This window comes from Perca flavescens, chromosome 9 (genome assembly GCF_004354835.1).
Source record: "Perca flavescens isolate YP-PL-M2 chromosome 9, PFLA_1.0, whole genome shotgun sequence".
Lineage (NCBI taxonomy): Eukaryota > Metazoa > Chordata > Actinopteri > Perciformes > Percidae > Perca > Perca flavescens.
The window spans coordinates 37740302-37763455 of NC_041339.1; the positions used below are offsets into that span (position 1 = coordinate 37740302).

The 23154-nt window shown below is 42.9% G+C and overlaps 1 protein-coding gene across 1 annotated transcript in view; it reads left to right on the plus strand.

The window, feature by feature from the left end:
• The window catches only part of LOC114561496 (complement C3), a 45473-nt gene that overhangs the window by 8777 nt on the left and 13542 nt on the right, over positions 1 to 23154 (plus strand). Inside the window, exons 2-23 of the mRNA XM_028587549.1 lie at positions 83 to 278; positions 437 to 599; positions 782 to 876; positions 1297 to 1385; positions 1795 to 1877; positions 1994 to 2081; positions 2259 to 2361; positions 2469 to 2589; positions 8117 to 8232; positions 8642 to 8788; positions 16119 to 16218; positions 16339 to 16433; positions 16544 to 16735; positions 17112 to 17267; positions 17539 to 17668; positions 18748 to 18816; positions 19281 to 19398; positions 19471 to 19559; positions 19748 to 19887; positions 20534 to 20746; positions 21357 to 21420; positions 21522 to 21611. Of these exons, the coding sequence (XP_028443350.1) occupies positions 83 to 278; positions 437 to 599; positions 782 to 876; positions 1297 to 1385; positions 1795 to 1877; positions 1994 to 2081; positions 2259 to 2361; positions 2469 to 2589; positions 8117 to 8232; positions 8642 to 8788; positions 16119 to 16218; positions 16339 to 16433; positions 16544 to 16735; positions 17112 to 17267; positions 17539 to 17668; positions 18748 to 18816; positions 19281 to 19398; positions 19471 to 19559; positions 19748 to 19887; positions 20534 to 20746; positions 21357 to 21420; positions 21522 to 21611 (2657 nt within the window). The remainder of the gene's footprint in view (positions 1 to 82; positions 279 to 436; positions 600 to 781; positions 877 to 1296; positions 1386 to 1794; positions 1878 to 1993; positions 2082 to 2258; positions 2362 to 2468; positions 2590 to 8116; positions 8233 to 8641; positions 8789 to 16118; positions 16219 to 16338; positions 16434 to 16543; positions 16736 to 17111; positions 17268 to 17538; positions 17669 to 18747; positions 18817 to 19280; positions 19399 to 19470; positions 19560 to 19747; positions 19888 to 20533; positions 20747 to 21356; positions 21421 to 21521; positions 21612 to 23154) is intronic.

Here is a 23154-nt window from a genome sequence, read left to right on the forward strand (position 1 = left end):
ATCATAAACAGCATGTGGTCACCTCTGCACAGTGTAGTATAGTCCCATTAATATCTTTCTCTGTCTCACCGCTGTTCTGCAGGAAGCTGATGTCTGCCCCTAACTTGTTGCGGGTAGGAACAGCAGAAAACATCTTTGTGGAGTGTCAAGACTGCACCGGGGGAAACATCCCGGTTCAAATCCACGTGATGAACCATCCAGCCAAAACCAGAAGGCTGACATCCACATCTGTGACCCTTACCAGTGAAAGAAACTTCCAGGAGCTCGGGCAAATTACGGTAAATGAAATACTGTCAATGTATACATGTTACTGTTACTTAGCTTCATTTTCTAACACGACCAATAAGAATCTAGAAATGAGTCCAGAAATGTACATGATGTACCCCAGCCTGCTCCTGATGCACGTACTGCTTATGTCTCATCATTCTGGTTTCAGATCCCTGCTGACAGCTTCAGTAAGGCTCCTACCATGAAACAGTATGTGTACCTGCAAGCTCAGTTCCCTGACAAAGTGCTGGAGAAGGTGGTCTTAGTGTCCTTCCAGTCCGGGTACATCTTCATCCAGACTGACAAGACCCTCTACACCCCCAACAGCAAAGGTGACTTCAATACTAGGCTACATAACTGTTAAGAAACACACTGAGAGACTTGTTTTTCCTAAATGGAATGATTGTACTGTAATTTAAAGTAAAATAAACCCCTCTTGACATAAGCGGATTAGTAAATTCAAAAATAGATACACCATCCTCCAACCTTCAGCAGCTCTTTCTTTCTCTGTCAGTTCTTTACAGGATGTTTGCAGTGACCCCCCGTATGGAGCCCATAGAGAGAGATGCCGAAGCCCAAACCGATGCTATTATTGCCATTGAGATTGTGGTATTGTATTTTTATCTTTGATAAGCACAGATTGTAATGTAATGTTATGTAGTCAGCTGAAACTGAGAGCATGAAAGCATCTTAATGAGGTGATATCACACAAAAAAACAGTAGATTATTTCCCTCCAAATGACCGAAATTAAAAAACACATCCACAGTTAACCTTGTGTCTTTGTTAGGTATCTGGTGACTCTAATAAAACATGTCCTGCTACTTATTGTAAAAATAAAAGAAAGCAAAAATAAATCTAGTCGTCAGGTTGCACATTGAACTCTTCTTTCAGTGGAGATGGTTTAGAAATACCTGAAAAAGTGGTTGGTAGACAAAAGACATGAATAAAATATACCGTGGACTTACTAAATCTATTTGTAAACTGGCTCTGCTCTTTGTTTATGGTTGTTGAATAATGTTTATTTTTAGACCCCTGAAGGCATCATTTTACCATGTGATACAGTCTTTTTGAGATCAGGGATCCACTCTGGAGGTTTCCCACTCGCTGAAACTATCAGGTTAGTATTTTATTTTTAATTACTGTCTATACATTCTGTTCTTTAGTGGTGCATTTAGATGTTAACATGGAACACAGGCGACCTTAATTGAAAACATAAATGTCTTAAATCAAGATTATGCAAAGCAAATGTCAATATGTTTATATCTTTCTACGATGACAATTGATAACATGAAGTCACACTGCGCAGTTTGCTGACCAACCTGAGAACTTTAAACCTGTTTTATTTCCTCAACTTCTGTGTTTCTGTAGTCATTGCTCTCTGTATTGTAGTATAAATGTGAAGGGTATCTCAATTGGTGTAAGACATAAATAGCTTCAGATTCACTTCTAATTGAATATGTATATTTTTTGCTTATAAATAATATTAATAATGATAATAATTTTAATAAGTGTGTGTGTGTGTGTAGTACCGGACTGTGGAAAGTGGTGGCGAAGTTCAAGAGCAACCCACAGCAGAGTTATTCTGCAGAGTTCGAGGTCAAAGAATATGGTTAGCCCCATGACAGCACTTTTATTTAACGTATTAAAGTATTTATATTTAACATTTAAAAAACTTTAACATTATTTTATTTTAATACCCACAGTAAAACTCCTTTCATGTTTCAGTGCTGCCCAGTTTTGAAGTTAAACTGATACCTGAAAGCTCCTTCTTCTACGTGGACAGTCGAGAGCTCACCGTCAACATCAAAGCGAGGTAAGTGAAGGTTCTGGTTTCGTGGCTAGAGACCTGATTGGGCGATTGATTGCAGGAAAGAATAAAGGGGGATGTTCAGAGGCTGTTGGGCCTCTTACTCTTTTAGTCTGTTAGTCAATTGATGTTTTTTTTTATTTACTTTCTTTTACTTACCTTGTCCCTCTCTTGTGGATTTAGCTATCTCTTTGGTCAAGAGGTAGACGGGATGGCCTACGTGGTGTTTGGGGTTATGCAAGACGATCATAAGAAGAGCTTTCCAAGTTCTCTTCAGAGAGTGCAGGTGATCACATACTTTGACGACTGTTGATTGTTTGTTCTGCCGTATGCATATATGTTATGCAGCTTGGCTTGTATTTCAAGATGCATTTTTCTATTATGTCACATTAGATAGAGGGAGGTATTGGAGTGGTCAAACTGGAGAGAGAGCACATCACACAGACTTTCCCAAACATCCTTGAACTGGTGGGGAGGTCCATATATGTAGCTGTCAGTGTGCTGACGGAGAGCGGTAAGAAAGAGAGTCATGGGGTCCTATCTTGCACTCAACGCAATTGCCTTTGTACACCGACGCATGTATCATTCCTATTTTGCACCTGACGCACAGCGGACTTTTCCCTCCACAGACAGTGGTACTAGTCTAAAGTCAGTGGTTCTAGTCTAAAGTCAGTGGTTCTAGTCTAAAGTCAGTGGTTCTAGTCTAAAGTCAGTGGCGCTAGTCTAAAGTCAGTGGTTCTAGTCTAAAGTCAGTGGTGCTAGTCTAAAGTCAGTGGTTCTAGTCTAAAGTCAGTGGTACTAGTCTAAAGTCAGTGGTGCTAGTCTAAAGTCAGTGGTTCTAGTCTAAAGTCAGTGGTACTAGTCTAAAGTCAGTGGTTCTAGTCTAAAGTCAGTGGTACTAGTCTAAAGTCAGTGGCACTAGTCTAAAGTCAGTGGTTCTAGTCTAAAGTCAGTGGCACTAGTCTAAAGTCAGTGGTTCTAGTCTAAAGTCAGTGGCGCTAGTCTAAAGTCAGTGGCGCTAGTCTAAAGTCAGTGGTTCTAGTCTAAAGTCAGTGGTTCTAGTCTAAAGTCAGTGGTGCTAGTCTAAAGTCAGTGGTGCTAGTCTAAATTCAGTGGTACTAGTCTAAAGTCAGTGGTTCTAGTCTAAAGTCAGTGGTTCTAGTCTAAAGTCAGTGGTACTAGTCTAAAGTCAGTGGCGCTAGTCTAAAGTCAGTGGTTCCAGTCTAAAGTCAGTGGTGCTAGTCTAAAGTCAGTGGTACTAGTCTAAAGTCAGTGGTACTAGTCTAAAGTCAGTGGTCCATCCATCCATCCATCCATCTTCGTCCGCTTATCCGGTGTCGGGTCGCGGGGGGAGCAGTTCCAGCAGGGGACCCCAAACTTCCCTTTCCCGAGCAACATTAACCAGCTCCGACTGGGGGATCCCGAGGCGTTCCCAGGCCAGGTTGGAGATATAATCCCTCCACCTAGTCCTGGGTCTTCCCCGAGGCCTCCTCCCAGCTGGACGTGCCTGGAACACCTCCCTAGGGAGGCGCCCAGGGGGCATCCTTACCAGATGCCCGAACCACCTCAACTGGCTCCTTTCGACGCAAAGGAGCAGCGGCTCTACTCCGAGCTCCTCACGGATGACTGAGCTTCTCACCCTATCTCTAAGGGAGACGCCAGCCACCCTCCTGAGGAAACCCATTTCAGCCGCTTGTACCCTGGATCTCGTTCTTTCGGTCATGACCCAGCCTTCATGACCATAGGTGAGGGTAGGAACGAAAACTGACGGTAGATCGAGAGCTTTGCCTTCTGGCTTTTTTCTCTTTTTCGTCACAACGGTGCGATAGATTGAATGCAATACCGCACCCGCTGCGCCCGATTCTCCGACCAATCTCCCGCTCCATTGTCCCCTCACTCGCGAACACAACCCCAAGGTACTTGAACTCCTTCACTTGGGGTAAGGACTCATTCCCTACCTGGAGAAGGCATTCCATCGGTTTTCCTGCTGAGAACCATGGCCTCAGATTTAGAGGTGCTGATCCTCATCCCAACCGCTTCACACTCGGTTGCGAACCGATCCAGTGAGTGCTGAAGGTCGCAGGCCGATGATGCCATCAGGACCACATCATCTGCAAAGAGCAGCGATGAGATCCCCAGCCCACCAAACTGCAACCCTCCCCACCCCGACTACGCCTCGATATCCTGTCCATAAATACTACAAACAGGATTGGTGACAAAGCGCAGCCCTGGCGGAGGCCAACCCTCACCTGAAACGAGTCCGACTTACTACCGAGAACCCGGACACAGCTCTCGCTTTGGTTGTACAGAGATTGGATGGCCCTGAGAAGAGACCCCTCACCCCATACTCCCGCAGCACCTCCCACAGTATCTCCCGGGGACCCGGTCATACGCCTTCTCCAAATCCACAAAACACATGTAGACCGGTTGGGCATACTCCCAGGCTCCCTCCAGGATCCTTGCGAGTGAAGAGCTGGTCCGTTGTTCCACGACCAGGACGGAATCCGCATTGTTCCTCCTCAACCCGAGGTTCGACTATCGGCCGAACCCTCCTTTCCAGCACCTTGGAGTAGACTTTACCAGGGAGGCTGAGAAGTGTGATACCCCTATAATTGGCACACACACCCTCTGGTCCCCTTTTAAAAAGGGGAACCACCACCCCAGTCTGCCACTCCTTTGGCACCGTCCCAGACTTCCACGCAATGTTGAAAAGGCGTGTCAACCAGGACAGCCCCTCCACACCCAGAGCCTTGAGCATTTCTGGACGGATCTCATCAATCCCGGGGCTTTGCCACTGTGTAGTTGTTTGACTACATCAGTGACTTCCGCCTGGGAAATCGACGACAATCCCCCATTATCCTCCAGCTCTGCCTCTAACATAGAGGGGGCGATTAGTCGGATTCAGGAGTTCCTCAAAGTGCTCCTTCCACCGCCCTATTACCTCCTCAGTTGAGGTCAACAGTGTCCCATCCTTACTGTACACAGCTTGGATGGTTCCCCGCCCCCTCCTGAGGTGGCGAACAGTTTTCCAGAAGCACTTTGGTGCCGACCGAAAGTCCTTCTCCATGTCTTCTCCAAACTTCTCCCACACCCGCTGCTTTGCCTCTTTCACGGCAGAGGCTGCAGCCCTTCGGCCCTTCGGTACCCTGCAACTGCCTCCGAGTCCTCCGGGATAACATATCCCGGAAAGACTCCTTCTTCAGTCGGACGGCTTCCCTGACCACCGTGTCCACCACGGTGTTCGTGGGTTACCGCCCCTTGAGGCACCTAAGACCCTAAGACCACAGCTCCTCTCGCCGCAGCTTCAGCAATGGAAACTTTGAACATTGTCCACTCGGGTTCAATGCCCCCAGCCTCCACAGGGATGCACGAAAAGCTCCGCCCGGAGGTGTGAGTTGAAAGTCTGTTGGACAGGGCCTCCTCCAGACGTTCCCAATTTACCCGCACTACACGTTTGGGCTTACCAGGTCTGTCCAGAGTCTTCCCCACCCTCTGACCCAACTCATCACCAGATGGTGATCGGTTGACAGCTCTGCCCCTCTCTTCACCCGAGTGTCCAAAACATACGGCCTCAGATCAGATGAAACGATTATGAAATCGATCATTGACCTTGGCCTAGGGTGCTCTGGTACCAGGTACACTTATGAGCATCCCTATGTTCGAACATGGTGTTCGTTATAGACAATCCATGACTAGCACAGAAGTCCAACAACAAACACCCACTCTGGTTTAGATCAGGGAGGCCGTTCCTCCCAATCACGCCTCCAGGTGTCTCCATCATTGCCCACGTGTGCGTTGAAGTCCCCCCAGCAGAACAATGGAGTCCCCCACTGGAGCCCCATGCAGGACTCCAGTCAAGGTCTCCAAGAAGGCCGAATACTCCGAACTCCTGTTTGGTGCATATGCACAAACAACAGTCAGAGTTTTCCCCCCCACAACCCGCAGGCGTAGGGAGGCGACCCTCTCGTCCACCGGGGTAAACTCCAACACAGCGGCGCTCAGCCGGGGGCTTGTGAGTATCCCCACACCCGCCCGGCGCCTCACACCCTGGGCAACTCCGGAGAAGAAAAGAGTCCACCCCCTATCCAGGAGTATGGTTCCAGAACCAAGACTGTGCGTAGAGGTAAGCCCCACCAGATCTAACGGTAGCGCTCCACCTCCCGCACCAGTTCCGGCTCCTTCCCCACAGAGAGGTGACGTTCCACGTCCCCAGAGCCAGCGTCTGCCGCCCGGGTCTGGTCCGAGGCCCCTGACCTTCACTGCCACCCATGTGGCATCGCACCCGACCCCAACGGTTCCTCCCACAGGTGGTGGGCCCATGGGATGGAGAGGAGTTGCCACGTAGCTTGTTCGGGCTGTGCCCGCCGGGCTCCGTGGCAAACCCGCCACCAGGCGCTTCGCCGACGAGCCCGCCGTCTGGGCCTGGCTCCAGACGGGGCCCCGGGCTTCCTCCGGGCAGGGTCACTCCATCTCTGCTTAGCTTTTGCATTCGGGTTTTTGAACCATTCTTTGTCCGGCCCCTCACCTGAGACCACTTTGCCTTGGGAGACCCTACCAGGAGCACAAAGCTCCAGACAACACAGCCCTCAGGTTCACAGAGACACACAAACCTCTCCACCACGATAAGGTGATGGTTCACGGAGAGTCAGTGGTGCTAGTCTAAAGTCAGTGGTGCTAGTCTAAAGTCAGTGGTACTAGTCTAAAGTCAGTGGAGCTAGTCTAAAGTCAGTGGTGCTAGTCTAAAGTCAGTAGCGCGTTATTCAGATGCTATTTTAGGGGCGTATGCTTGGCCATAATGTAGCGTGAAAAAGAAAAATATTACTGAAAATGCGCTTCAGGTGTTTGGATAGATCAGGAGGAACTTGACAGTACAGTCCTAAAAAAGTCCCAGCATTCTTTGTGGCTTGTTGTGTTTTACACAACATTTCCATGAATCATGGATGTGTTGATGACATAAATGAGGAAATATTAGAGGATTTAAGGAGACGTGATGTTGAACTACGGCGGGATTGGACACGCGATGTGCTCCTGGTGGAGCGGGTGGATGGAGATGGAGTGGGGGGGAGGAAAGGGCACAACAGGAGCAGGTGGTGTGTTTGGAGGCCCACGCTCCATGGCTGCAGTAATCCTCTCCAGACTTGAGGAGATGCGCCCGAGAGGAGCAGCAACATCGCCACCCGGCCAAGACGGCATTTATTACTTTGCCGAATCTCAGACAGCTCCGCTGGCGGCGCCAGGCTAATCCGCCCGTTATAACAGCAATCCGCCATGGAACAGCCTGCTCTTAAAGGGGATGTGAGATGACGCTCTGATTGGTTATTTCCACGTTACGCCCAAACCACACCTAGCTACTTCAGACCAACTCATTTTAGATTTGCGTTGAGCGCAAGAGTCATTTATCCCACCGTATCATAGCAACAGCGCCAGAGATCCGCCCACAAAGCTACTTGCGTTTCATGTTTGATACTTGCGTTTCAGTTCATTAAAATAGGGCCCTGAGTGTTTGTGCTTGTTCACTATGTGTGATCGTGTGTGTGTCAAATTAACTGTCAGTATTATTATTATTATTATTATTATTATTAATGTCATTGTTTTTGTTTTTGTTATTATTATTATTATTATAGCAGCCTGGGCAACATGTGGATCATCTTTTGAACCATGTACACACTAGATGGTCTTTGGCTAGCAATGGCAACCAGAGCGTTGTCCTTCTCCACAAAATAACTCAAATCAGCAATGTGGACAATAATAATAATAATAATAATAATAATAATAATAATAATAATAATAATAATAATAATGATAATAATAATAATAATAATAATAATAATAATAATAATAATAATAATAATAATGATATTAATAATGATATTAATACTGATAGTTAATTTGACCCACACATGATCAAACATTGTGAACAAGCACAAACACACAGTCTCAAGAAAAATACAGATTTGAGGATACGTTGTTCTGTATCAGTTAATCTAAAAGAAAGTAAATTGATGTTAAAATCTGTTGTGTGTTTCTGCATTTATTGACAGGTGGTGAAATGGTGGAGGCAGAGTTGAGAAGTATCCAGATTGTTACATCACCTTACACTATCACCTTTAAGAAAACTCCCAAATATTTCACCCCAGGAATGTTCTTCGATGTTGCGGTAAAGTACTTATTAAAAAATTATACAAAAGTATGGTTACTTAAATAAGAAAAATCCTACAGAAAATATTTCATTAGTGAATACAGTTACTCTAAAAAGCACAGATACAAACACAGATCGAAATATATTCTGAATATAAAAGTTGCATAACTGTAATTAATATGAAATGTTTTCATCTGTCATGGATTGTCATTATGAAACAAAGGCTGATTTTCTCAAACAGGTGAGATTCCAGAGAAAAAGAGAAATTCACCCATTTGGGTCACTATATACTATCTTCTGCAAGCCATTACACTCAGTGCACAGCTAGTGCAGTTTGCATTGAAACTATTCTCATAACATGAGTGAATTTAATATGTTTTAATAACATTTTTTCTGATTGTTCAGCTGTTTGTGTCTCTGATGGCAGGTTGAAGTTGTGAATCCTGACGGCACTCCGGCAGAGCGTGTTCCAGTGGTGGTCGACCCAGGCCAGGTGCAGGCTTTAACCACAGCCAACGGCATGGCAAAGCTTTCCATCAATACAGAGGCGAGGGAACAAAGACTGACAATCACCGTAAGTTTTTTATATATATATTTTTTGCATTGCAAAACCGTTTAGCAAAGTATGTTTTACAATGATGTAATAACTCTTTATTTATTTATTTTTCCCCCCAATCTCTTTATTTATTTTTCCAAGTTAGTGAAATTCACATAAACAATGTATCTTACAGATAAGTATTAACAAAAGGAGCTTCAAACCCATATACTGGATCTTCCTCACACCTGTCTTTCAGGTCCCTATAGCCCACCCACAAAAAAACCCACAGCACTCATACTCGATAGAACAAATCAAAAAACAAAAATAAATAAATAAATAACATTCAAGAAGGGAGGGAGGGGGATTATCTCAGGGCTCAGTTAAAACTTGTCAGTTTCTTCATTGATAACTAATGTGTTGACATGGTCTAAAAAGGGTTGCCAGAATTTTCGGAAAGTCTTAAGGGAGCCTCTTAAAGAATACCTGATCTCTTCTATCCTTACACATTGCAGTACCTCAACAATCCATCTGTCATGTGTGGGAGGGAAGGAGTGAGACCATTTAAGAATAATGAGCATCCTAGCGAGGAGTGTGGTAAATGCAATCACCTGCTTTGCGGTTTTAGACGTGATGAGTGTGGGAGAGATTCCGAAGAGGGCCGAGAGGGGGTCGAGGTGTACTGGTTTGACTAGGACTGTGCTAATTGTACCAAATACTGCAGACTGATCAGCGTTTATCAGAGCTGGCATGATTTTTTCGAGGCAGCAGGCCAAAGCTTAGCTAAAATCATGAAAAATATACATTCAATAGTGAAATATCCTGTAACTGTCACTTTATTATTTACAATAAAGTGATAGAGGCCTCCGACAGCGTGGGGGGTAGGTGACCCTTCAATACCGCTTCATTGAAATCTCTAACCAAGTAAGGGGCAAGCACAGAAGAAAAAGCTGTGACTTGTTTCTTTGTAAGGATTTAATAGTTTATTTTATATCAGAAACAGTTAAGGGTTCACCAATAGTAGCAGCAACCTCTTCATTAACCTAGGGATATATTAGATGATCAAGGGGATTAGGACCTTCCCAGTCATGAGAGGAGGACTAAGAATTAGATTAGATTAGATTCAACTTTATTGTCATTGTGTAGTGTACAAGTACAAAGACAATGAAATGCAGTTTGCGTCCAACCAGAATTGCAAAAAAAAAGCAGAAAAGTGCAATGTGATATACAAAGTAAAGACAGGTGGTGCAGAAGAGTAAAGGTTGGCAAAATAATCAGAAAACGCGTGGCAAATTACTGTAGGATCTGTCAAGATGTCTCTTGAAGGAGATTTAATTCTAGGGACTAGTCTAGAAACACTTGCCACTCGAGCCTGATATCCAAGCAGTTTGCTCGCCTTGTGCCCCTTCTCCAAAAATTGCTGTTTCGTCTGCAATAGTTGCCTCTCAACCTTACCCGTGTCATATTCAGATTTAAACTGGAGCTGCTTTTTATAAGCCAGAGCAGAGGGACTGGCAGAATATTGGATGTCAAGTCTTTGGATATCGTCTGATATTGGCGCTTGCTGGAACTTCTTAAAGTAGGATACAAAAGACATAATCTGTCTCCGTATATACAGTATGCCTTAAAGGCCTCCCACAGTGTGTTGTTACTGATTTCTGCGTGTCATTAACGTCAAACAACTGAATATGTGAAGTTAGAAAATCAGAGAATTTGGGCTCACATAGCAAATGGGAATTGAAGCTCCAAAATTTAGAAGGCTGACTTCCGTGAGGAAAATGGATATCTATGGAAGTAGTGGTGTGGTCGGATATTACTATACTGTGGTATTCACAGGAAATGATGTTGTGCAGAAGCCTTTTGTCAAGTAAAAAATAGTCAATTTGTGAACAAGTGGGATAGACGGGCTAAAAGAATGAAAATCATTTTCCAGTAGGGAATTTGGTCCTCCAAGGATCTACTAGGCCCAGGTTTGCCGCATGAAACCACTCAGAAAAATATTATGGTCATTGGGATTAGGCATAGCAGCGAAAAAAGTATTTATACATTTCTCATCATCCCAAGTCGGGGCATATATGGAGGCCAGGACCACCGGAGTACTTTGTAATATGCCTGATACTATTACATATCACACATTGGGATCAGAAATAACAGTGGAAAAAAACAGTGGATGGTTTGAAGCAATGTCCCTGTGTATAATAATAGCTGCTACTCCAGCCCTCTCGAAAAATCTAGAATGAAAGATTACTGTTACTCGCGATTTCGGGTCTGTTTAATGTCAAATAACAAAAATGTTGACCTCTGTAGGGATCCTTCCCGTAATGTTTTCAGACATTTGGAATAATAATCTGAGCATGTCGTGGCAAAACAAGCGTGGATTTTCTGAATTGAGGTGTGCAATTACAAATTATCATTACATTACAGCTTGTTTCACCAGCGCCGACAGCAACGGTCTTGCTTAAAGGGGTGATAGAATGATTAAATAGGGTATTTTACACTGTTCCTTAAGGTCTCCTAATTGGGTATGTAACATTGGTTGGGCTGAAAATTGCCCGAATGCTATTTTATTAGGCCCTTAACTACCCTGTGAATATGGCTCTATTTGGAACAAGAGCTTTTCTTCCAAATATGGTATGCTCATGAATATTCAGAATGAGCTACGCGCTGATTGGTTTGAGCAAACTTCATAGAAACACATGGGAGACTCGACAGCAGGCCTCATATTTCAGACACGGCAAAGTTATACATTGTTTGTCGGGCTATTTCGTTATTAAATTCACTTCTGAGACTTTTTTAAGCGAAAAATCAACTATATAAAGCTCAAATATGGGCCGTTTTACAAAAATTGATGGCTAATTGCAAATTTGGTAAGACTGTGTGTCGGAGTTCAGCCGCTGGTGCTGCCTCGCGGCCCGCCGGTGCTACACAACATCTAACTAAATGTCTTATAAACCTAACAACGGTGTCCGATTTCAAGTTAATTAATATTTGTGAAGACGAGGTGTTTCGTTAGCTGTGACTGTCCCTTCAATCCTAGCTACGGATCACGGATAGTTAGCTTCCTTTTCGGCATAATTCGAGTATATTTACAGTTTGAATTTCGTCACGCCACGTATACAACATCTAACTAAATGTCTTATAAAGCTAACAACTGTGTCGGATTTCAAGTTAATGAATTTTTGTGAATTCCAGAGGAATTCTAAGAGGAGGCTAGCTAGCTCTCATTGATAGAGCTCCATCCAGCCGCAGGCTCTATCAATGAGACTCACGGACAAGCAGCGTTTATTTCCCCAATCGTTTGTTTAAATAACTCAACACATTATAATTACACACATTAAAAGATTAACTGGAACCTGTGGTAAGAGAATGCTGGCGTAACAAGCTCGCTAGCCGCGCTTTCACTCACATACACCGGGCATTTAGCTAGCAGGAAGAGGGGAGCTGGAGGCCCTGGAGCTCTGTCAGAGCAGCGGCGTTTCGTAGTCCATTAGCCCAAAGCGGTGACTTTGCGTGGGTATGGAGTGCTGTGGGCTGCCAGCCGTGACTGAGCTCCATCTACCTCATAGCAGGCCGGGGTCTGTGAAGGAAGGCAGGCCAAGCGGCGAGGCAGCTACACAGGCAGCACCGGCCTCTGAACTCCGACACACAGTCAAAATTTGCAATTACATCACTTTTCGTAAAACGGCCCATATTTGACCTCTACATAGTTGATTTCTCGCATAAAAAAGTCTCAGAAGTGAATTTAATGGTAAAATAGCATATGAACAATGTATACAATTGCAAAGATCTGCACGACGTAGATTCAGAAGACTAACTGATCTCAGGTCAGCTGTGTAGCCTATGCAAATGTTGGGGCGTGACAAAGAGAGAGACTAGAGCCAAATGAGGAGGAGCCGCAATAGTTGACATCAACTAGGCGGCTCGTTGAGATTCGCCCGTTTTCAGAGGCAGTTTCAAATAGTGAGATTTGCAGAGAAAAGAGGTGTCAATGGGATTTAGAGGTTCTATGTATGTCCTAGTTACCCACTAAACTGTCATTATTCAACTATGACAAGGTAAAATCAGTTTTGCATTCTATCACCCCTTTAATACTGGACTAAAGGCCTTTTTACGGTTCTGCGGAGGCTCCACGCAGAGCTTTCGCCGTAGCCTAAGTAAGTGGCCTGATGTTTATACTTGTGCACTTGTGTGTAGGTCGAGCCGGCATGTGTGTGTGGAGTGAGGGAGAAGTGAGAGACTGACGATAATTAGGTTTGGAGCAAGTACCGACTCCGAGTCCTAGTGAGAGAAACAAAGTGTCTCCCCTGTTCTTTCTGACCACGGTGGGAAATCTGGAGCAGGAGAAGTTACCCCTCTCCTTGATTTCATGTTGTTTATGGAGAACGAGAACCAGGACATGAGTCTGGGGAAAGGCAACCCTACCAAGCCACGACCGAGCGACGTGCGTCGTGCGACGTGCGTCGTGCGTCGTGTAGTTACATTTTTCGAGAGATGCACGTCAGGCTACGGCGTAGGGTCCGGCGTAGGGTCCGCCGTAGGGTCCGGCGTAGGGTCCGGCGTAGGGTCCGGCGTAGACGCAGAGGGGTCTGCGAGGGTACGCCTTCGATTCTATGCATGACCATAAAAACCCTTAAGATTGTTGTTCCCATCAGTCCCTTCAACCAGTTACCCTTTAAAACCTACAGTAATCAAAATTTTTTATATTCACTTGTACTGGTCTAATCAAGTAGAGCTATCACTGAAGATTTCACGGCTGATTTTCTTGGTTCTGCTGCTCAAACATTTTTACTGTACAGTATGTAAATGGTGAACATACTGTAGTCGAGCATCTTTAAGCAAGACCAAGATATCTTCTCCAAAACAAAGCTATAAGGGACCGTTCGGTATTTATGGAATGGACCACCGGAGGATAATAGGGGAGGGTCATGTCTTTTTATTCTTTGTTAATGGGAGGGTCATCCAATTTTTTTTTGTCTAGGGGGTAGGGTCACCCAGCTTTTGTAATCATGAGAACAGCAAAATTTCAAAGTGGCTTGTGTGGTGCATATTTATCCATGTAGCTCCATGTAGCTCTCTCAGTCTCGGCCCCTATCGCTAGCAGTCCCTCCCTGTTTAGTCCGCCAGACATGAACTGTAGCTTAGAGACCGTGGGATTTCCCAAACTGAATAAATCCCGCTCGCACATATAAACATAAAACTGCTTTGCTGGCTCCGTTGTGTTGTAACTAACATATCTGCTGAAAAAATAATTGTATTCATTAGCATGATTGCCATACTGTTTAGTTCAAAAACATCCAAAACACTGTACGAAAACATAGTGGACCAGATGCAGGCTTTTTATTATTTATGAAAAGTCAAAGCTCGTGCCACGGACAGCACCAAGCCAGCAAGGCATTAGACGGGAGGTCTGCAGGCTGCAGCCATACCTGACTCAAATATCCTTTCGGTCCCGGTGATTATTTGTTAAATTGTGCAGTCCTTTGTTGAATGGTCTTAATGTTTTATTGTTTTATTTCATGTGAATACTAGTTTACTAGAGGACTAACTTAGTATTTGAAGTAATGCAGGAAGTGTGCATTTAGTTTCCATGCTTATTGTGTTTCCACAACAATGTTAGTGATTAAATCTACTGAAATGGCCACCACACCATAACAGAGGACTGTGATGTGTAAAATGAGAATGCAGAGGTTTAATCACTTATGTCATAACTGTAAAAAAATAAAATTGACAAATGTTAATCTTTTCCAAGTGCTAACCAGTACAAAATGCAACAATACATTGTTGGGAAACTCCTCCGGTGGCCCCTGAAATAAATAACGAATAGTCCCTAAGGAAATGGAATATAGGCGATGATTTAATGGTAATGTTCTGTTTCTGAAGATGATTTGATTAAAAAAATATTGAATAATGCAGCTTTAGGTAATATAAACAGAATAGGGTAAGGTGGATGAAAACAGCCATTGTCAACTTAAGTTTAGATGTAGTTTGAGACGATTCTTATTGGATGTTAATTTAATTCAATTCAATTTTATTTATAGTATCAAATCATAACGACAGTTATCTCAAGACACTTTACAAATAGAGTAGGTCCAGACCACACTCTAAAACTTAAGCCTGGCTCACACTACAGGAGTTTTAAAATCCTAACCGATTTTAAAATCTGGTTGCAGCACACAAATCTTAAACATGCTCACACTACAATATTTGAAAATAGTGGGGCATCACACACTACAAGATATTCTTAAGATAATCTTGCCAGATTTAGCACCTCACGTGACGCGATCTCACAGGGAAGTGCACGTAAATAAAATGGATACTGTGTCACAGCAACTTGCTTTAGTAATACTTATTCTTTGTACCAATAAGAAAGAAAAGAAAATAAAACGAGCGTGGAGGAGAAAATGGTTCGGGAGACGGGGTGACCATGGATTGTCTGTTCTTCAGCATGTAGCAGATGATCATTGACCTAGATCTAATGTTTACATTTGCTAGCTAGTGCGCTAGCAACTTTGTACACTCAACCGGTAGGTCCAAATCTGAAGCGACCTCTCCCCAGCTCTTCTCTTTATCATTCCCATTATGAGACTCTTTTGATGAGACATTAAACAGGCACTCGTGCTACCATCCTTTCTTCCAACTCAGTTGTCCACCGGACCCGTACTACAGCTGCTTTCGCGGACATTTTCAAAATTTTCCGTCTCCTTGCAGACCTGTCTCTCATTGGCTATTGTGGAAGTACAGACGTAATCATAGTCGTTTCACGCCCGATTATAATCCTAGATATCAAACATGTTTGATATTATCGGGGCGGCCCCATGTGTCTGCGAGCAGATCGGGAGGTGCAAGATTCGATCTGTGAACGCCTCACATTACCAGATCATCTGCGCCGAAAATCGGAACCGATCGAGGTCCTCGACAGATTCTTGGGAGGGGTAAATTGGGCATAAATCGGCCTAAAACTCCTGTAGTGTGAGCCAGGCATTAGGTAGGCAGTGTCTGATGGTGCCTCGTTGGGGGTGTGATGAACAGTAGAAGGTTGTAATAGTTCATGGCGTAGCAGGGAACTGCAGGTCGTAGCAGGGTTTAGCAGGGTGTAGCAGGGTGTAGCGTACCGTGCTCAATTAAATGACAACATTTAATTCAGCTATGAGACTAAACAAAGTAGCATACCAATGGCCGGCTTTTTGTTGTACTGTCAAGCTATTGTATGAAAATTCTCGTCAATTCTTGTTATTGTATGTCTTTTTGTTAGTCCATAAAAGTGATTATTTATCACTAGGCTACTGTGAGGCAAGGTCTCCACAGGATAGGATAGGATTTTTTATTCAGCGGTATGTGTATGCTGACCTGTGTGTGTTGTTAATTGCAGGCAAGGACCAATGATCCTCATATTACACATGAAAGGCAAGCATCAGCCACCATGGTAGCTCTCCCATATATCTCTCCAAGCAACAACTACATCCACATAGGTAAGAGACATCCTGAAATAACATTAGATGTTGAAAACATGTGGGGGCTTTGGCGATGTATGCACCATGCACTACATCTTTTTAGTGTCCAACATTCATCACAACATGATACATTTGCAGGTGTGGATACAGCTGAGCTGAAATTAGGAGACACCCTGAAAGTTGCCCTCATCCTCAAGAGGCAGGAAAATCATGACAATGACATCACATACCTGGTGAGATGTTTTACACCTGCATGTGTGCATATACAAGTCTTTTTGTTGCATCCCACAACCTGTGTAGTCTATACATCTCGGATAAGAACTGATGTTATCTATGTCCATAGATCCTGAGCAGAGGTCAACTGGTGAAAAATGACCGTTTCAAGACAAGAGGCCATATATTGATTTCCTTTCCAGTCACTGTTACCAAAGAAATGCTGCCATCGTTCCGCATCATAGCCTACTACCACACAAATGGCAATGAAGTGGTATCAGACTCTGTTTGGGTGGATGTAAAGGACTCCTGTATGGGCTCGGTGAGACACAGATAGTAAGATGTGTGTGTGTAGCGCCTCTCTAGCGTGGCTGGCTATAGTGAGAGGTGGCTATCCTGAGTTCTTTTAAACTTCTATCCAATTAATCAAATAAGTATTTTCAAAGCATTTTCACATATATTATTACACAACAAATATGTAACATTTTAAATGCTGTATTTAGTGAAACATGAACATTACCCAATATGCAAATAATAACTTCATTGCTGAATCTTAATTTTTTAACCTTGAATTCTATTTATTAAACTATGAAATGATTTATTCAAATCTGTATATCTTATATTAATGAATACATTTCGGGGTTACATGTGTAACTGCTTTAACGTTGCCTCATTCATTGACCTCCCCTTTACATTAGCTGAGGCTGGAATCATCCAGACCCTATCCGTCCTATGAGCCTCGCAAGATGTTTGGTCTGAAGATCACTGGAGACCCAGGGGCCACAGTGGGACTGGTGGCAGTTGACAAAAGCGTCTATGTCCTCAACAACAAGCACCGTCTCACCCAGAAAAAGGTAATTTCTTAATCTTATATTTAACAAAAATAGTTGACAGTGGTTTTATTTAAAAATGCTATGTATAGCATAGCAGATATATATGTATAGCAGATAGTATATCCTGCAGTAAATACATTGCATGTGTCAATGCGTCTCGTAAATGTGTTTAATGCCGTAACAGAACTGTCATGTGAGTTTATAGATATGTCTGTTTAACTTGTGTAACTAGTGTAACCCTATGTCTTGTCTGGTTGTATTTGTGTGTGTGAATGACTTTCGCTCTGCTCAGGTGTGGGATATTGTAGAGAAGTACGACACCGGCTGCACACCAGGTGGAGGGAAGGATGGAATGGGTGTGTTCTACGATGCTGGGCTGTTGTTTGAGTCAAACACAGCTTCGGGGACTCCCTACAGACAAGGTGACACTGATTTTTCTTCCCTTCAGCATTCCTTTCAATGTCTAACTTTGGGTTAAGCCCCCTCTCGTATTTACAGACACACTGATATATCATAACGAGTCAGGGCCCTGATTCATACTCTCACCAGAGGTGTGCCTGTGCCACCCAATATGAAATAAATTATAAATTATTTTCTTCAAAAGACAACATCCGCCATGCAGAGTCTGCCTACCAATGCTGTGGGTCTGGTGAGGGTAGAGAAAATATTACGGACCATATAATAAATGCACAGTGCGAGTATATTAAACAACAATAAGGTGCTAGCTGTTTAAAATAAACTAAACAAAACTGTCATCACATACGTGTCGAGGCAGCTATAGTCGCCTCAGGGAGCGGGGCATCCACCGGGTCGCCTAACTGGACAACTGGCTACTGCTGGCGTGCTCGGAAATGATGTTGGCAAACCTGATCGATGGGGGTCAACAAGGAAAAGAGTGAGTTAACACCGAGAAGGGACACAACTTTTCCATGTCTGACTAAATTTGCTCACAGGGAGTGGATACTTTTAGTTCCACTCTGGCACATTTGGTTGGGAAACAGGTCTGTACGGTCTGTGTCTCAGGCTATTGGGACTAATGGTGTCAGCACTGTTGAAATTTTTAGCATTGGATGGCTTTTCTTAGACTGAACCCTGTGCACCACGGACCCCGCAGGGTTATGGTGTTAGTAACAGATAAACATGTGAGCGATATCTCACTCTGTTTGTGCATCCTGCTTGTATACGATTCACCCCTGGTAACCTTCGGGCAACCCTAAAGCCCAATCCTGCTTTTGTACCAAAATGTGGCAAGAAAAAGGACCTGCAAGAAAAGGGGGACCAGTTCTTTCTTTCTCACCGGATAGTCGACGCTATCACACTGGCCTGCTTCAGCTCAGGTCTTAAGGTTGGAACTGGGTTGTGGGCACATTCCAGCAGAGGTTGCAAAACATAATACACGTGGTTTTTAAAGGTATCCCTATCTATTATACAGAGCAAAACTCACGTCTAGTTACAGCTTGGTTGGGTTCTCATAAAGATATTATCTGCGTTGCGTTTCCAGAATTGAAATGCCCGGCCCTCAGCAGGAGGAAACGAGCTGCTACTATAATGGACATCACAACCAGCTTAGGTAAGAACCACAGCTCTAAACCAGCCAATAACCCCATATACAGTCATCTTCTGTCACACAGTTCAGGCTCTCCACAATCTCATTGTAGTAGTTGTAGTTGGACATCTTGTGTCGTTGACTTTTACAATACTTACCTTTGCCATCCTATATATTAGTGGAAAGATAAAAGTGAGTTGAAACACTTTTTACTTCATACGTCATTTACTTCATATGTCAATCTGTTCCTTCATACTGCTCTTTTCCATACTGAAGAGACAGGGAGCCCTCATTTCTTGCAGGTTTTCCCCTCCCTTTTCCATTTTATAGAGTGTGTCCCATGTTGTACTGATTGTGATTTTGCTCTATTTTATTAAAACTGACCTGACTAGAATATTAAATAACAAATAGAAACATTTCTAACAGCTTTCCAGTTCAGAATTCTTCTCCCCCTGTATCTTCTTACCTCATTTTTAATAACACTTTAGATGAGGAAGATGACAGTTACGTGGACAGCGATGAAATTGTTTCTCGCACCAGCTTCCCTGAAAGTTGGCTGTGGTCAGACTTCATACTGCCTGCTTGTCCTCATGAAAACCCTAACTGGTGAGTCAACTACAATATAGACACAAACAATACACCGAGTGTTAAAAGTGTTAAAACGTGTATTTGTTTCAGTGACACTACAACATTGATGAGAAATTTTCCTTTGAGAGAATCAACGACATCCTGGCAGTTCACTGGCATTAGTCTGTCAAGAACTCACGGTGAGGATTCAGTGACTAAAAGCTTCCTTGTTCTTAAGTTGGGCCTTTACCCTTAATCCTCTCCCATCTATTACAGTTCTCTCTCTCTCTCTCTCTCTCTCTCTCTCTCTCTCTCTCTCTCTCTCTCTCTCTCTCTCTTCTCTGTTTCTTTACTTGTTTTATCGTTTTTTTTTCATCTCAACTTAAAGGAATCTGTGTTGGGGAGCCATTAGAGGTCATTATCCGGAAGGAATTCTTCATTGATCTCAGGCTGCCGTACTCTGCTGTCCGTCAAGAGCAGCTGGAAATTAAGGCAATCCTCCACAACAACAGCCCTGATCCTCTCACTGTAAGTCTGTGTTACTCTGCTCTGGTGTTTCAGGTCCAGACCTTCCTCACTTAGAGAACTGACAACCGTTAAGGTGATTGTGCAAGCAGCTTATAACGACATACTGTATATTAGCGTTTGTTGTTAGGTGGTCACTTTTAAAAAAAATTAACCACCTTTTACAGACTTTTTCTACTATTTCATTGTAGTAGTTTTACGTGACTCATTTAAAGTCTCAGATGTTTTTCTGACCATTACTAAGTATTTTTGCTTAAAGTCATGTTGTTCAGTTTCCTGATGTTACTGCATGTTTAAGACTGCAACCGTAACATTAAATAGAACAGTCATGTGATTAAAACTGCAACTGCGGTTTAGTGCATGCATATATATATATATATATATATATATATATATATATATATATATATATATATATATATATATATATGTATATATGTATGTGTGTATATCATTTTGGGAGTCATTGGCAATCAACCTATTCTGTCAGATAAGTATGAGCATGTGTTCCAGAAGACGTGCTCAGCAGTGCTGCGGAGATTTTTCATTCATTCATTTTTCTCAGGAGTTTGCAAAGAAAAGTGCAAAGACAACAGTACATATTGGACTGACATACAGTCTCTTTCTCCATATTTGCCCCTTTTTTAAGGTGCTTGTGGATCTGACTGAGGAGGAGCATGTATGCAGTTCAGCTTTTAAACGTGGGAAGTATCGCCAGAAAGTCAAAATGGGGGCCCAAACTACACAAGCTGTACCCTTCATCATTATTCCTATGAAAGAAGGACAATATAACATTGAGGTCAAAGCAGCTGTTAAGGATTCTTTGCTCAGTGATGGAATCATCAAGAAGTTGCTGGTGGTGGTAAGAAAAAACAGACTCCATCTAGGGGGTTTAAATCTTAGTCATATCATATACAAACTGTTCTCTTTAATGTTCAAGCTGCAAAAAAAAAAAACTTTAAACTTAACATATACATTTACAGCGTTATGGTTTGAATGTACAGTATATGGATTTTATAGGCAGTCAATTGCTTGATTTGTCTGGGCTATCCAAAATCACTGTTATTATCCATTAAATGATATGACAATGCTATGGATAGGGTTAGGCAGAAAAACGACTTGGTTAGGTGCAGGGAAAGAATCATGTTTCGGGTAAAACATTGTGGAAATTCTTTATTAGGAATAACCCCTTGAGATGTAGCATCTCGTTTTCAAGGGGGTCCTTAAAGGCAAACATTTGGGTTAAAATAAGTACTGCTTGTTTAGCTTTGTTGTTGTGGTTACAGTAAAAACCATGTGTTAAAGGTTATTAAATTATAGTATGTTTAAAAAAAAACATTGACTGCCGGTTGGAAACAGTAAACCTGTAAACTCCTGTGTTAAAGTCAGTTAAAGGAATCCTTATCAGACAGAATAAATCACTCCAGAATAGTTGTAATTTCTCATGTTTGTCCTCGCTGTTGTTTTTCCAGCCTGAAGGCGTACTGGTTAAATCTCCTCAGATTATACTCCTAGACCCCACTACTAAAGGTGTAGGTGAGTTTTCCCATTAATTAACCACAATATATAGTAATTTATGATTATGTTTTTACCATTATCTACCTAATACCCAACTTGTCCACTGTTTCTCCCTTTAGGCGGTAAACAAGAAGAAACTCTCAACAGTGGAATTCCTTTAAAAGATTTGGTTCGAAACACACCTACTAGCACACAGATCTCGGTGACAGGTCAGATATTATGTTATATTTCGGCATGTTATATCATACAGTGGCTGTACAATGAACTCTGCATAGGTGTTAAAGGTCCAATATTTAATATGTGTACTGTAATAAATCCAAAAATGACCCCAAAGCATCATCAGCTATTAAGGAAATATGCTATCTTTTCTGACAACAATGCTAATGCCAGTATTTTCTCCTTTTGAAATTTTCGTTCCCTGACTAAATTTCTGTTTGTGTTTTGGGCTGTGTGTTGTTATCAACTGTCCAGTTTGAACATGTAAACCCAGCGCGCTACAGCTGTACTGTTAGTACAGCCATGAAATCAGCAAACAAAAAAAACGGGCTCAATGGAGATAGATTCTACCCGACCTAAAAAAAGCGGCATGTTTCTAGTTGCGTGACCAGAGACAAACCCCGGGTAAATATTGGAGTTGTTTTTGAAAGATGGAGACAGCCTGGAGCCCAAAAGGAGGCCAAGTTGGCTGATTTCCTCCTGAATGGAATGGTAATAATTAAGAAAGAACCCATTAGTCCGACATGAGTTTAACCTTCTTCTTTATTCGCGAGCGTACACGTTTTTAGTCATTCACTAGGCAAACACAGATGACGTCACGACTGCGACCACGGTGGCCTGCAGTTGCTTATCATTACATCTCCCCTTTAAGTGGGTAAACTAAAATTCTTAACCTGAGATACACATCTCATCACATGAACATTGATATCATGAATTTAGCATTCTTTAACTCTACTCTGGGGTAGACTTCCCTTGGTCCACAGCAACGTAGGCATTATTCTGCCCTCGATAGTTGCTGTTCCTATGTGGATATGTTGAACAGTCCTTGAGTGGTTGCGGTGTAACCTCAGTGTCACCACATTGTGTGAACTCAGATATTTAAACAAATTTCTGCATTCCGGTGATTCATCACATCTTTTCTAAATAAGTACTAATAACGTGTGACATACATTTATCATAGAACATAATGTCATATTGGTTTAACAGTCAATGTCTCGTACTCATTATTTCTTTACTTTGTTACACAAACTCTATAGAACAGAGGAAGCCAAGTGAAACTACACTATGGGCTAGATTTACTAACACTAGCGCAGTTTGCGCTGCGTCTGTTTATGCGAGTTCGGTAATAGCACCGGCTAAGCTTCCACATTTTGCGTAGTATTTATTAACCCTGACACCCATCAGCCAATCAGCGTCTTTCTCCGCCCACTATACTGTAAATTGCACTGTAGCGAAGCGGTACTTGTGCTATGATATGGCTGAGTGCAGACTGTGATATTCCCACTGCTGATGCTAGGACTGTTTGAAATGATCCTGCTGCCAATATTTGTAATGTAGCGAGGAGTTTAACAACTGCTGGAATGGGATGTGAACAATCTGCGGTTTTACCCAAGTGTCCCTGTTTGTAAATAGCCTGCATCGGTTACGTCCGTCTTTGCGACCAAATAGCACAAACGGCTTGATAAAAGGGTTTCAATAAGCTAAACTGGTCATTTTTATTCAATACACTTCACAGGTTTGGGTTTGGAGAGTTGT